Here is a 16,377-nt window from a genome sequence, read left to right as displayed (position 1 = left end):
AATCAATAGACTTTTTATTATCCTGCTCTTTTTATTATCCTGAACTAACCAAGTGTGAAGAAAGGTTTTAAGTAAAAAACTAGCCTTATTTGAGAAGGAAAGGATTTATAGCTCCTCTCCATTCATACAACCATCACTCTGTTTCTGTGACTGAAACACATAATAAATGTTTATTGACTCAATTACAACCTGAATGGCATACTCAGTGAGAACTAGGTTAACCCATAGATTAGGCCACTAAACAACCATGATAGTATTCCTGTAATTTCCATAGAAAGAATCTGAATCATAGGAAAAAAGAATTTCAGCTTTGAATAGAATTTCAGAATCTGATTGAATCTAAAAAGTAGTCTTCTACTTTTTGCTAGAAGATCTCCAAATAGAGGAACATACTTGACCTCCCAAGTCAGTCCATTCTAATTGTTATAAATGTTTTCTGAACATGAAGCACAAATAGAATCTTTTTATAACCTTTTAAAACTTCAGAACATCATTCCTGGTTCTGCCCTCTGGAACCAAAGGATATAATTGTAATATAACTCTACCATATGGCAGTTTGTCACATGATGAAAGTTAACTTTCATGTCCCCTTCCACTTCTAATTTTTTTTCCCCAGGTTAAATATTCTCATTTCCTTCAACTTATACTCACATGACATGGGCTCAAAGCCATTCCCCTTTTTGGTGACAATGTTCTAGACAGTCACCAATTTATTACTGTTTTTTCTAAACTATGGTGTCCAAAATTGAACCTAATACTCTATATATGGTCTGACTGAGGCAGAGTATGGCAGGACTATTGTTGTTCAATCATTTCAATCATGTCTGACTCTTCATTGTCTCATTTAAGGTTCTCTTGGCAAAAATATTGGAATAGTTTTCCGTTTCCTTCTCCAGGTCACTTTATAGAGGATGTAATTGAGGCAAACAAGTTAAAGTGATTTGCCCAGGTGTGAAGTTGGATTTGAACTCAGGTCTTCTTGACTCCGGTCTAATGTTCTAACAACTGTGCAATTTTGCTGCCTTAATGATAGCACTATCCCTTCCTTATTCAAAGAAGCTGTGTCTCTCCTAATGTAATCCATGATTATATTATGTTCTTTGACTGTCATCATTACAGTTGACTCACACATAACCTGATATAATAAACCTAATAACATACTCAGATCTTATCATCAACAAAAAAACCACTCTTCCATTTGTATCTTATACAAGAGCTATGCTATTGAGCAGTAGAAAATATTCATATCCCTATTTTGTGCTTCATTTGGTGTTAACATGGAAGCATTATTTAATATAGTATTTATCAGGGACTATTGCATAATAGTAATATATGCATAAGAGACTCCTTATGGAGCCTGGAAGATTCTTTTTTGCTCTAATGAATCAAATCTTTTTCCTTTTTAGGAATTAGCAAATAGTAAAGAAACTTATATTCTACACACCTACACATTAATTATTTGACAAAGGACATGATATATAATTGAATATCATTTGCAAAAATATTCTATTCATTTTTTCATATTTTTATCAAGAATACTGCATACGTTTATATTAACATTACCCTCATAAAGATGCTTTAAAAAACTAGACAATAAACATTTTATGCTCATAATCATTGATTTCTTCTCACTTACTTTTTAGGATATTAATATCATATATTATTGTTTTCCATTCCTTTGGAATCTTCCACTTCCTACTATACCTTGTAAAGTGATCCTTCAAGACTTCCAAAACTATGTTCCCTCTAGCACCAATATCTTTGGTGTATGCTTGATCTAATATAGTCATTCTTCTCAATTCTATCTTCCTAAGTCCTATTTCTACTTCATTGTCTATCTCTTTGGAGACTCAGGTGTTAAAGTCCAAAAGGAGTTGATATTTTTGTTGTCATTGAATGGAAATAAATAATTATAGAAATATTGATGAATTTGTTATATTTTATGGTTTTTTTTTTGCTGTTATTCTGCCATTTTCATTTAGGAATACTTTAGGGTTGGTACTACTCATTTGGGTCTCATGACAAGTTTTCTTTATACTTAATTTTGTTTCTCCTGTTTTTACTCCCTTTACTATTTTTACTTCCTATTTTTACTAAGATGTTGCTGCTAGTAATCTTTCACCATCCTCCTTCATAAAATAGATTTATATCCACAATAATCGTTTCCTTTCACAAGATCAAAGGTTGGATGATTAAGGCAGTATCTGAGCTCTTTTGATTTCCTTATGGGAACTGCTGTATATCAGTTGAACTCTTGCAAGAAATGATGATAAATGATACCAATATCCTTGTTTTTTTTTCCATTTCCCATATCTCAACTTCAATACCTCAGTGGAATAGTTCAGGATTAAGCTATTGTAATTGTTCAGTGTTTCTTTCTCATCATTATCCTCTTTTTAAAATTTGACTTTGGTCCTTTTGCTGTAACTAGTTGAGTTTCTAATTGCATATAGATAATTCTGATAGGTCTCTTATATCAATTAGCATCACATCCTGCCTGATAATACTAAGTCATTTCAATTGTTTTTTTATGTAATGAATAACAGGTACTTGCCATCTCTCATCTGACTCTTCTGAAGTATTCATGCCTTATAGTCATGATGCTTCAGAATAATCTACAATCCTTTCAGTTCTTCCATTTCTCTGACTGAATCCATATTTTACAATGTACTTTTCACCATGTAGAAAAATATACCAGGTTTGAGTAGGCTCCCACACATCACCAAGAAGAAATTACAATAAATCAGAATAGAGAATGTTATCAAACAGTTTATGAGTGAAAAAGAAAATGGTCTGGCTGCACAGCAAGAGTTAAAGATAACCCAGGCACTGTGGTTTTTGTTACCGTTGATATATCAAGTGAAAGTTAGGAAAGCTCCCAGCATGTTGGATGATCCCCCTGTGGAGGGAGATCTTGGATGATAGTTGGACAGGATTGACAGCCTAGGATGACTCGTGATCTGTACCATTTAAAGGAATTTATAGTAATGAGATTATCCATACATCTGAGCATGACTACTTTTCACCATCCTCCTCTGATGTACAATACCTATTGAAATCACCAAATCTCAAAGTGTTAACTTTAGAGGAAATGTTATATTTTCACAGAGTTTATTTCTTTATCCTTTGCAATAGTTTTGAAGCATAAGCTGCAATTATCTTTTTGTTTTCTCATAATCACTACAAGGTGCCCAATTCAGTAATGGTTTTTCTTGTCTCTGAACATTTCAGTAGCTTATTCCACTAACTTCTTTGCTTAACAAACATTTATTAGGCATTCATTATATGTGAGACACTATTTTACGTTCTGGGAAATATGAAGAAAGAGGAAAAAACAGTCCCTGCCCTTTAATTCTAAAGGAAAACATAATATGAAAATAACTAGACATGTACATATACAGATATTAAGTAACCTCAAAGAGGAGGAAAATCTGTGAACTTGCTTTCTATTTAGTATTGACATTTTTTTTGTCTTCTGGGTTCAATACTGGCATTTTTTTAATTCTTCCAACAGTATATCAATTCACTGGTCATTAGACCACAATTGTATTCGTATTTGTAGTTGGTCTAAAAAACAGACAAAAATCTCACATTTTACAGTATTTAATCATGTTCATTCATATTTAGAGATGGCCTAAAAAACCTAATAATTCTTAGTACTCTCTGCCATCCTTTCCATTAATTCCACCACTGCTCATATTAAAACAGAAGTAATAGAAGACTGGGAGTGTTTTTTCCTTTGATTCATTATTTATCATGGCCAAAGAATTCATCATTAGTGAACTGTTTTGTTTTTAGCTAGGTTGGGCTACAGACTGCAAACTCAGTCTGAACAAAACCACATTCAAAACATTTCCAAAATAGTAGAATTTTCTATAATTTACACTGCCCATTTCATAGTATTTGAAAGCCCAGAGTCACTTCCATGCCAGGAGAGTAAGACTTGGTAGAATCCATTATTTTTCATTTCTTCATTAGGATTTAATGTCTTTATAGTGTTTCACATCTATTCACCCTTAGAATAACATATTCCTAATGTCAGTGTTAAGTCCTTCTGAATAAAACATTTCTTGCAGTCAAGCATCCTTGGTAGATTTTAGACTATTTGACAGACCACTACTTGGCTGGGTCAGTTTTATAAGTAGGAGTTGACTGTGTGGTATGATGAAAGTAAAATTGGAAAATCTGCCTGCAAAGGTCTCCCACTTCCCCCTCCTATAATTATTATCTTAATATTGCATTTTGAAAGAGAAGATGCTGCCTTTAGGTGATCATGGCATAATCACTTCAAGGGTTGAGAAGGCAATGAAACCATCTAGATGAGGGTTAAGTTTTACTATCACTCATACCCCATTTCAAAATAAAGCCTTAGATTTTGTTCTCACTTTCCCAAAGGGAAAAGTTTTAGACCAGAAAAATAGTATTTCTTAATATTTCTAAACAAACTAAAAAGAATGTTTTTAATATGTTTAATAATAATGTTTAATATACATTGTATACATTGGCCAGCCCCTAAATTGTGTATAAAAGATAATCTCAGAGAAGGATCAAGAAAAGGTTTCCTGCAAAAAATTAAAGTTGCTTTCTTGAAATGAGCTAGGAAATTTAAGAGATAACAGTGATGGGATCAGAGCATTCCAGGAATGAGAGTCAGCCAGTATAAAACACAGGAAGTTGGAATGTCATGTTTGAGTCACAGCAAATAGGTCAGTCTAGATTGTAGATCTAGAGTACTTAGAAAGGAGGAAAGTGTACAAACTCTGAAAAGGTAAGCAGGAGCCAGGTAAAGAACAGGTATACATAAAAAATGGAGGATTTTATATTGAACCAGAAGGTAATAAAGAAACAATGAACATTGAGCAGGAACATGACATAGACCTAGACTTTAGAAAAATCACTTTGACAACTACATGGACAATGGAATGAAGAGAGCCTTGAGAAAGAGAGACTAATTAGAAGGTGATTGCAATAGTCCAGATGAGCAATGATGAAGACTTGAATAAGAGTGGTGAAAAAAAAAAGATATGTTATAAAGGTGAGAACAATAAAATTTGGCAAGTGAACAATTGAAACTTCAGAGAACTGATGATGAAGCATGCCTTCTTCCTCACAGCAAAAAGGAGGTATGCTCTCAAAAGAGAATGGATGTGGCCATTTTGTCCATATGTTTGCTTGATTGTCATTCTTTTTCTTTTTTCACAATGAATGTTTCTATGGCAAACAAGAGGGGAAAAGAAAAGGGAATCCTTGAGAAGCAAACATGATTTTTTTAAAGAACATTAATAGAAAGGAAGCCACTACCCTCATCCAACTCTTCACCATTTGTCATCTGAATGATTTCAGACACCTTCCTCAAGGCTCTCCTTGGTCTTATTCACTGCCAAGGTGATTTTTCTAAAGAACAGGTCTTACTGTGTCGTGCCCCTGTTCAATGGCTCAATATCCATTGGTGTCTTATTACCTGCAGGAAGAAAGGAAAGTAGGGAAGGAAAGAGAGTAGGGAAGAAAGGAAAGAGAGGAGGGGGGGAAGGAAAAAGAGAAAGAAGGGAAGGAAGAGAGGAAGAGAGGAAAGGAGGAAGGGAGGAAGGAAAGAGAGGAAAAGAGGAAGGAAAGAGAGAAAGGAGGGAAGGAAAAAGAAGAAGGGGGAAAGGAAAGAGATGAAGGAGGTAAGGAAAAAGAGGAAGGGGAGAAGGAAAGAGAGGAAGGGCAAAGGAAAACATATATTGTTTCTTTCCCAGTTTTGCCCACAATTGACCTATCATCCTGTGGTAGGAGAAAGCAAAGATCTTAGAGAAAGGTGGCCTGAGCTGCTAACTCTTCCAGGGAATCCTGGGTAACCTTCAACAAGTCACTTCACATGTCTCTACTTCAGTGTCCTCATTAGGAAATGCAAATTCCAAAATCCCTTCTATGAAACCCAGAGTTTAAAATTAAGGGCAGGAGGATTTATTATAAAAGAACACCATTCTGAGGAGCCATTACTGAAGTAACATTCACATTTGAGGAAAGTTTGGATTTCAAAATCCAGCATTGAGGCAAGTGACAAAAAAGCAGGGGAAACAAGTATCCTAATCAATGGCAAGAAAAGGAATGACAAATTATAGCATTATTTGTCTCCATCTCAAAGCTTTGCAATTTCTTTTCCCTGAAAGAATTAATACAAATGGGAAAATGATGCTATTTTTAGAAGTTGGTTGATGAGTGATTTATTTCAGGCAAGAGGAATGTGTCTGCTTACTTTTCGTGCTGAGCAAATGGGACAAAAACATGCCCTCAAACCAACTTTTGAAGACAAATTTAGCACAGACTCCTAGAAGGGAAATAAAGAGTTTTGAGGTAGCAACAATGACAGTAAGGCTGCTATGATGAGGGGTAGTAAAAAAAAAAAAAAAGCTCTTTTGGGATGTAGCTAATTAGATATTAAACTCAGTGATTTCTTCCTTACAATGAGTATAATTGTGAGCATTCTCTAAATGTTGATGCCCTATCTAACAAACCATTGCTACAAATATTTTGGATAATATATTTATGGCTTGTTTTAAGTTAAGTTGCTTGATTGTTTGTTTTTGTTTTTGCATAAAAATAATGAGTCAGAAAGTATCTATTAGTACCTCCTGTGTTCTAGGCACTATGCTAAATCCTAGGGATACAAAGAAAAGAAAAAAAATTAGTCCCTACCTTCAAGGATGTTACAGTCTAATTATCATTTGTATCAAGTTTACAATTTACAAAGCCTCCTCACAGGTGATGCAATGGAAGGAACTGAGTTCCAATTCTTAGTTTGCCACATGATGCTTATGCGACCTTGGATAATCACACAAGTGGCCATCTCTTTGGATCTCATTTTCTCATCTGTAAGTTAAGGAGGTTGGACTATTATACTTCTAAAATTGCTTCCAATTCTAATCTATGATAATTTTACTAATATACCTATTATCCTATTTGTAAGAGACAAATGAAGCAAGTTTCAATATCCTCATTCTAGAGATGAGAAAACAAATTCAAAGAGTTTGGGGTTGTTAGGTTTTTTGTTTGTTTTTAATTATTGGGGGGGTTTTGGTCCATCATGCTTTTGTTGTCATGTATTTGTCCTTTATTTCTATGGCCTATGAAACTTAGTGAGAAATTTATCCTTTATGCCCTGTACTTATAAGAGAAATAGTAAAGGAGTCTCCAGCATAACTCCCCTTATAAACTCTGTTTCAGAAACACTAGCTAGAATTTCAGAGGAGACAGTGAATTAGAGTACTATCGCTAAAATCAAGTTGTTTTTCACTAGTGTCCAACTTTTCATGTCCTGATTTCAGGGGTTTTTTGGCAAAGATATTCAAGTGGCCTACCATTTCCTTCTCCAGTTCATTTTATAGATGAGGAAACTGAAGCAAACAGAATTAAGTGACTTGCTCAAGATCACACAGCTAGTAAATGTTTATAGTCAGATTTTAACATTTAAAGATGAATATTCTTGACTGTAGGCCCAGCACTCTATCCAGTGTGCCACCCAGATGCTCTGGAGTCAAGAAAATCTGAATCCAAATCTTTCCTCATGTACTTACCTAGCTCTTTAAATCTATCAAGTAACTTTGCCTCTGTCTGCTTCAGTTTCCTCATCTACAAAATGGGAAAGATATCAGCACTAAACTTTCAGAAGGACTTCAAGTACGAAACAAGATAATATTTATGAAGCACTTTGCAAACTTTAAAGTACTATATAAATGCTAGTTTGCTTGTTTTTTTACAATTGTGACCATACCATGCATAAAACACCTCTACCACCACTTTATAGAGGTATAACAACTTTCAGAGTGCTTTCAGATTCCATCATCTTATTTTTATAAAATAAAACTTCAGTAATAAAAACTTCAATGGCTGCCTATTATCTCTATGAGAAAATGCAAACTCCTTATCATGGGGCATTTAAGGTACTACCCATACAGTATGGCTTCAACTTACTTTTCCAAAGTTATTTCACCTGACTCCCTTCACACAGGCTCCATTCCAGCCAAACTGGAACTGATTATAACTGTTCCACCAATTGAACATGTCTTTCTTATCTCAGTCCATTTCTATAAGCCTGTGTTGGAATTCATATACTCTCTCTTTGTGAAAACTGGGATTTTTGAAATATATTATTTGAAGTTGGAACTATAAAATTATAAAACTCCAATCTTAAGTCACTTATGCTAATAAATAAGCATAATCAACAAGCAATGACAGCCTGAATTATCCTGTCCTGTCTATTGTTTTGACTCCTTCTGACCCTGTGCTAAATATGAAAATGATCTTGGTCCTGATTGGATGAAGCTCCATATCAACATCCATTTCAGGGTTCCCCATCATAGATTCAGATCCTCACCCAATATCTGATCGCAATTAGGAAACTTCTCTACCCAAGTCTGGTATCAGCAAACAACATAGAGCATTTCACTATCACATCTGGGTATGGTTCAGAATGTCATCTCCTATATCTTAAATGGATTACCTATTCTCAAAAAAGCTCTTCTTTAAGGTATAAAACGTCCTTGCTCAGACCCACTCTTATCTCCACAGAGATTTTTGCCATGGTACATAATTCTTTCCATCACAAATGGACTATGGCTCTGTGTGGCCAAATCTATCTGTAGGCATTGTCATAATGTGTATGTTTCTGTGTTTCTGTGAGTATGTCCACGCATGTTTGTTTTTGCCTGCTTTCTGTGGTAATAAAACTCATGTTTCCCAAGTTCCAATTGTTTTTATACATCATCAAACCTGGATCTTGCTCTAACTCAAGCCATAAGACCAAATAAAGCTCATCTCATTTTCACCTGTCAGAATCCTTCTATACTTCAAGGCTAAATTGAGGTGCCCCCTCCTCAATATAACCTTCTCCAGTCTCTCAACTTAGGGTAATAGTCTCTCCCTCAAATTTTCCTAGAGGTTATTGAAAGATTCTCCCCTTTGTTTCTATCATTTCATACCTTACATTAGTTACATACATGCCTTATCCCCATCCAGTTGCATGCAGGCCCCTTGAAGGCAGTCTTCTTAAAAATCTTCTTATCCCCACTGCCTCTGCATACTCTTTCTTGCATATAGTAGACTTTGCATAGTTTCCTGCCTCCTATAATTGTATATTTCCTATTATACTGTATTATCCTAAAAAGTGATGTAGCGAGTGAAGGGTCTAAAGAGATGTAAGCCCCAACAAGCAGCAGGGAAAGTCTCAGGCTAGACAATCCCTATTGTATACTTTGCTGCACTCTCAAGTACACTTTGGTGATTTGGGTTGCTTTTCTCTCCCTTAATGAGGATTTAACTTTTTCTTTCACTGTATTACAACTCTCAGATGATGACAAAGAAGGGATTACCCCTTGCTGGGCTGCTAATTTGGAACAGTTCTAATAGCGATTAGCTTGTCTGATGATCCTATTAAAAACTGGGTCCTTCCAATGAGATAAACTCATGGTATAATCTTTCTTACAGGAGCCTCGGTTTGAACCAGAACTCTTTCAGAACAAGATTGTGTGTGAGAAACCCAACAATAACCTCAGTAAATTCAAAGGTTATATGTAAGTAACCAACAGCTCTGCATTTTTTGCCAGTGTTCCTTGTTTGTCCTTATAACTCTTGGGTTGAAATATTTTCTTGAAATGACTTGATAGAGAGGCAGTTAGGTGGTGCAGTAAACAGAGCACCAGCCCTGAAGTCAGGAGAACCTGAGTTCAAATTTGGCCTCAGACACTTAATACTTCCTAGCTTTGTGACCCTGGACAAGTCACTTAATCCCAATTGCCTCAGCAAAAAAAAAAAAAGAAAAGAAAAGAAAAGAAAAGAAAAATAGAAAGAAAAGAAAAGAAAAAGAAATTACTTGATAGACATTTGTGGTTCAGAGCACTGATTTCTACCACATGAAAGGAAATTTGATATTGAAAAAGCTTGCCTACTACTCTGACAATTTTATAATTCATTTAACAATGTTGTATTGTGGAAAGAATCTTGAATGTGGAGTCAAAAGATCTGTGTTCTCAACCCAGCTCTGTCACTAGCTAATCCTGTGACCTGAGCCATGTCACTTAGTTCACCTGCCTCCAGTTTCCTCATCTATCAAATAGGGTTCATACAGTAACATTTGAGTTCACATTTCAGTGACTCTTTCAGACTAACAAATTGTTTTCCTCACAACAGCCCTGTAAGGCAGGTAGTACAAGTGGTTAGAATACACTTTTGACAGATGAAGAAACTAAGATGGAGAAGTCAAACAATTTGCCCAGACTTGAGATTCAAAACTGTTATAATAAGTTCAATACCCTATCTAATGCACCAATATTATATCTCTGGTACACATTAAAAAATCAAAAACCTACAAATGTAAAGTATCACAGTGTTATAATTTAATACATCAATGGATCTATGATTTCTTTAGTTCCTCCATTTCACTTCAACTCAACAAACATCTCTGTGCAAGTCATTCAGATGGCTGGGTATTTTGGCCTTCTCATTTTATGTCATTCTTGTCTATATCCTTCCATAAATCTTGCATATTTTCCCTACTAAAGATCATTTTCTAGATCATATGGAATTCTTTGGGTACCAGTGGAACACAGATTATTCAATTTTTGCCAGAAAGTGACATCTAATTTTTCAAGGGCCATCTAGCTGGCTCTATTCCTCCTATTCAATTCTAAGCCCAGAAAATTTTCTGTCTGCAATGACTGTCCAAGTTAGATATATTCTAACCCAGTGGGCTGGACTTCCAAGTCCAGCACACTTCCAACTTCTTCTTATAGCCTAAAACAAATAAATTCTTTACCCATTTAGTTTTTCCTGTATGAATCATTAAACCTATCTATTTTGAATGGCCAAGGACCTCGTTAAAGTAGCCCTTTAATTATTCCAAGTACTGATGCAGTCAGAACTATATCATCCTCAAGCAGAAGCCTCTGAAGTTAACCTACAACAGGAACTCCTTCCATTTGTACTCTGTGAAGAAGATCATCTGTGATGATAGTAGGTAACTTTGTTGAGCATAGATCTCCCTGTTTTTCTGCCTCACTTGACATTGATAATCAAAGATTTATTGAACAAAGCTATCTCAATGGAAGCATTTATCAAAAACTCATATGTGATTTTAACATTCATAGGAGACATTCTGGATACATTTTGATCCATTTTTATAAACATCACTCAGTAAAAACAATATAGCCTTTATTCTCTTCACATTTCAATATTTTTATTATGAAGATGTGGTCTTTCTTAGAAAATCAATTGCAAAATCCTTCCTATTCCCTTATAATATTTTCAGCAAAGATACTTTATGTACCTCTGTAAATCATTGTTCTAGAATTAGAATAGACTACATACAAAGATCATCTAGTCCAATCTTCTCATTCTTCTAATTAGTTTCATAAAAATTTCATACAGATGAAAAAATAAATATCCATGTCCAGTAGTTATTTATGTCTTCTTGGTCACAATTCTGTAGAAATAAACTTTTTATGATTTTTCCAGTCATTTGAAGTCTTCCACCCTCTATTATATAATATTGAAATTTGGTTCCCTTAACATTTCCAAAATGGTGACACTTCGGATTTCTTTGACAAAGAGACCTGAGTTTCAATTGATAAATGACGGACAAAAGCAGCTACACCCAAAGAAAGAACACTGGGAAACGAATGTGAACTATCTGCATTTTTGTTTTTCTTCCCGGGTTATTTATACCTTCTGAATCCAATTCTCCCTATGCAACAAGAGAACTGTTCAGTTCTGCAAACATATATTGTATCTAGGATATACTGCAACATATCCAACATATAAAGGACTGCTTGCCATCTAGGGGAGGGGGCGGAGGGAGGGAGGGAGGGAAAAAAAAATCGGAACAGAAACGAGTGTCAATATAAAGTAATTATTAAACAAAAATTAAATTTAAAAAAAAAAAAACAAAATGGTGACACTTCAAGAATAAAGTTCTTTTTTTTTTTGTATGAATCCTCTTTTTTATTTGCTTGGTTTTATATAACTTTTTATTTACAAAACATATTCATGGGTAATTTTTCAACATTGACCCTTGCAAAACTTCTGTACCAGTCCCTCTTACCTCCTCCTCTAGATGGCAGGTAGTTCAATACATGTTAAATATGTTAAAGTATATGTTAAATACAATATATATACATATTTATACAGTTATCTTGCTGCACAAGAATAATTGGATTTAGAAAGAAGGTAAAAATAACCAGAGAAGGAAAACAAAAATGCAAGCAGACAATAACAGAAAGAGTGGAAATGCTGTGTTGTAGTCCACACTCATTTCCCATAGTTCTTTCGCTGGGTGTAGCTGGTTCTCTTCATTCCTGAACAATTGGAACTGATTGTGATCATCTCATTGTTGAAGAGAGCCATTGTTGTTGAAGTGTATTCTGATCTCCTGGTTCTGCTCATTTCACTTAACATCAGTTCATGTAATTCTCTCCAGGCTTCTCTGAAATCATCCTGCTGGTCATTCCTTACAGGACAATAATATTCCATAACATTTATATACCACAACTTATTCAGCCATTCTCCAACTGATGGACATCTTTTTAATTTCCAGTTTCTAGCTACTACAAAAAGGGCTGCCATGAACATTTTTGCACATATGATTCCCTTTCCCTTCTTTAAGATCTCTTTGGGATATAAGCTCAATAAAAACACTGCTGGATCAAAGGGTATGCACAGTTTGACAACTTTTTGAGCATAGTTCCAAATTGCTCTCCAGAATGGTTGGATTCATTCACAACTTCACCAACAATGTATCAGTGTTCCAGTTTTCCCACATCTCCTCCAATGTTTGTCATTATCTTTTCCTGTCATCTTAGCCAATCTGAGAGGTATATAGGGGTATCTCAGAGTTGTCTTAATTTGCATTTCTCTGATGAATAATGACTTGGAGCATCTTTTCATATGACTAGAAATAATTTGACTTTTTTTATTTGAAAATTGTCTGTTCATGTCCTTTGACCATCTATCAATTGGAGAATGGCTTGATAAGAATTAAAGTTCTTTATGACTTTCTGACAATTTCCTTTGAGTTTTATTTCTACTTCTTCATATAATACATTGTGAATTATCAATAGGCAAATAAAACTTTATTAAACTTATGTGAAAACTAAATTTATTGCAAGAGAAATGAATATACATGTAGAACCCAAAAAGTTTACAATCCCATACAAAATTTTGCATATTTTTGACAGTATAGTAGAAGGAGGAAAAACCAGAAATCTGTACCTAAAAGCAAGTCTCAGGAGGAGGAAAGGTGCAGAAAAATAAAAGGACAAGACCCTTCCCAAAGGAGAGGAGCAAGATATTGGCCAAAGTGGCATTCTTTTCTCCTGGGAATGCTAGACTATAAAGATAGAATGATCTGCTTCTCTACAAGGTCTCAGATGCACAAGAAGTTTCTCATTTAAGTGAAGCCTGACTGGCTCCTGTCTTGACTCCCAAGGACATAGAGAATCCATTTTGGGATGCAAACAATTAATTATGTTGGAGGGAGAGGGAGGGTTGTCCTTGACACATTCAGGACCTCCTGTATACCCTGTGTTCAGTGTTTTTGGAAAATATGTCTACTCAAAAAGATAAATTCAAAGAAACCCTTTAGTATTCTAAACAGAATTGAGAATAAAGAACATGGTGGATTCTGATAAGTATATATATATATATATATACATACACACACACACTTATCAACAAAATGTATCTATTTCATTTTTTTCCTATTTGTTTCTGCCACTTTCCACCTTCAATTTCAGTTATAAATGTTCTTGGGTTTTTATCCTGTGCTTTTAGCAAATTCATTTTTTCTTCTATAACTTTTCATTCTTTTGTGAGGTCACAGTATTTGTGATCTTACTCCAGTCTCCTCATTTTACAAATTAAGTTTCTCTTCAAAATCTTGTCTTCCCTTGGCTGCCATTTCTATTTGGCAAAGAGATCTAGTATTCACTGGATAAACTAGTTTCTCGTAATTGTGTTATATCAGTTAAAGATTTTAGAGAGATTTTAATAGTCAAAGTCAAAACCAATTCCTTTATCTATTTTCTGCTTTTCAGTTAATTTGATTAGCTCCTGATTGCATGAAATGTCTTTTCTTCATCATTATTTTTTTTTATTTATCATTATTTGGATCTTTGCTCTAGCTAGTTCAGAAATTAGTCTTCAGGGAACAGCTAATCATTTCCTGAGTGTTAGTAGATAGTCATTTTCATTTTGGGTGATATTATTCCATGTTTATCATGTTTAGTACCATCTGTTTTTTTATTGAAAAAATTATTCAGGATATATTAGTATTAGATTTGACTAGTCATAAGCCTTTGGTCTTCTTCTATATCAGACAATGAAATGAGATACTGCTGTACTGATCCAAATATGTCATCTATTCATAGAGGCTAACATTGACAATAGTATAAAATATATATTATATATATGTATGCATGTATATATATGTACATATAGTATTCAATCTGATTACCACCTTTTTTCTTCAACTTCATTACTTTGTCTTTCTCTTATTAAAACTATAATTTTATGCCATTCTTGGATTTTATACAAACCTTACTGGGTAAAAGGGGAAAAGTGTGGTCTGTGATAAGTCTTTAAAAAACCTTTATTATGCACCTAATTTGTACAGAGCACTGTCCCTATACTTGAATGTGGATTTATGGTGTTGTCAATGTAGGGAACATGACATGAAGAGATTCCCTTACCCAATGCAAATCAGCCAGTATTCTTCAATCTATAGTCTTAGCAGAACACTAAGAGATCAAGGAAATAGACCATATTCACTAACCAGTTTTTGTTGTTGGTGGTTCTTTTGGGTGGTAGGGTTTGGAGTTAGGACTTGAACCGAATATTCTTGACTCTGAAACTGCCCAAATTACATAATTATAGCCCTTCAGGGCCTTTCAGAAAGAAAAATAATTTAGATTCAATGTCACAGTACAGATACAGTGACTTCATATTCAAGAAGCCACAAGGTATAATGGAAAAATCATTGTCTTTGGAATCAGTGGGCTTTGGTTCAAGTCCTAACTGTGAAATGTGAATAAATGACTTAATTTCTCTGATTTCCATTTTCCTTAGTTAGAAAAAAGGAGTTAGACTAGAAGACATTTAAGGTCCTTTCCAGCTTTATTGATTCCAACATCTATTGATTTAAGAACGTAAGAACCCATGGCTTGGCAGTATGGATACTGCTTCCAGTGGTAGAGAGGTAGATAGCTAGGTGACTTACAATCAGGAAGCTTGAGTTCAGATCCAGATTCAGATATTTAATATCTGTATGGCCCTGGGCAAGTCACTTAACTGGTTGGTGCCTCAGTTTGTAAAATAATAGCACCTATTCCCCAGGGTGGTTGTTAGGATAAAAGAATAATATTTGTAAAGTATTTGTAAACTTTCAAGTACTATATAAATGATAATCATTGTTGGTTTTGCTACATTGTTATCATAATTTCTGTAACTTGGTAGATCTCTGAGAATTCCTGTAGGCAAAAGATTCATTATCCTTTAAAAGACCCAATAATGACCCCCTCCAGACTTACATTCCTTATATATCCATACCAAATTTGTATTTGAAATTTTTCCAGCTTAGTAAGACTGGTCAGAGCTTGTGTTCCTTAAAATCCAAGATCACCTCTACTCCATGATGAGGCAGAGAGTTTAAAGTCAAGAAACCAGCATTTACTAAGACCCAGCTAGCTCAAATTCTTGTTTGTGGCCAGAGATTAGAAAGATAAAAAAAAGGCAAAGTCCTTGCCTCAAGAAGCTTATGTTCTACTTATTGTTATGTTGTTGTTGTTGTTGTTGTTTTTTGAGTATGGATACACATAATACAATGTATAGTGTGAACAAAGCAAATAAGGAGAGGTTACTTTCAATTAAAGGAATAAGGAAAGACTTTTTTTTTTTTTTTTAAAGAAACTGTTAACATGCCCTGAGCCTTTAAGGGAAGGCAAGGATTCTGGACTGAGGAAAGGAGGGCTGCATTCCAAGGACTAGAAATAACCTGTACAAATGCAGCAGGGCAAGAAATGACATGTTGAGCTTGGAATCCAGTTAGAAGAAGAGTATAACATAAAGCCAGGATGACGTATTATAGGCATCTGCTTAATAGTAATTCATTCCATAGGCAATGGAGACCACTAAAGGATTTTATACATGAGAGTAGCCTAATCATCCATGGAAAAGAATTTAGATTGTGAATTATTCTTATATTGGCCAAGTTTGCTAAGAATCATGATGTATCTTCAATTGATTTTTCCCGACCCCCTCTAATTCTATCTTAATAACAAGTATACTGATCCTTCTAATATGCTAACAAAGCCATAAATCATAGATTTAGAGATGAAGGGGGCTTTAGAA

General features: G+C 34.6%; 1 protein-coding gene across 1 annotated transcript in view; it reads left to right on the top strand.

Annotated features, from left to right (window-relative positions):
* The window catches only part of ATP10B (ATPase phospholipid transporting 10B (putative)), a 313,742-nt gene that overhangs the window by 200,337 nt on the left and 97,028 nt on the right, over positions 1-16,377 (top strand). The window contains exon 7 of the mRNA XM_051978841.1: positions 9,466-9,551. Coding sequence (XP_051834801.1) covers positions 9,466-9,551 — 86 coding nt within the window. The remainder of the gene's footprint in view (positions 1-9,465; positions 9,552-16,377) is intronic.

Source organism: Antechinus flavipes, chromosome 2, assembly GCF_016432865.1.
Source record: "Antechinus flavipes isolate AdamAnt ecotype Samford, QLD, Australia chromosome 2, AdamAnt_v2, whole genome shotgun sequence".
NCBI lineage: Eukaryota > Metazoa > Chordata > Mammalia > Dasyuromorphia > Dasyuridae > Antechinus > Antechinus flavipes.
This window is presented reverse-complemented; position numbering and strand designations above follow the sequence as displayed.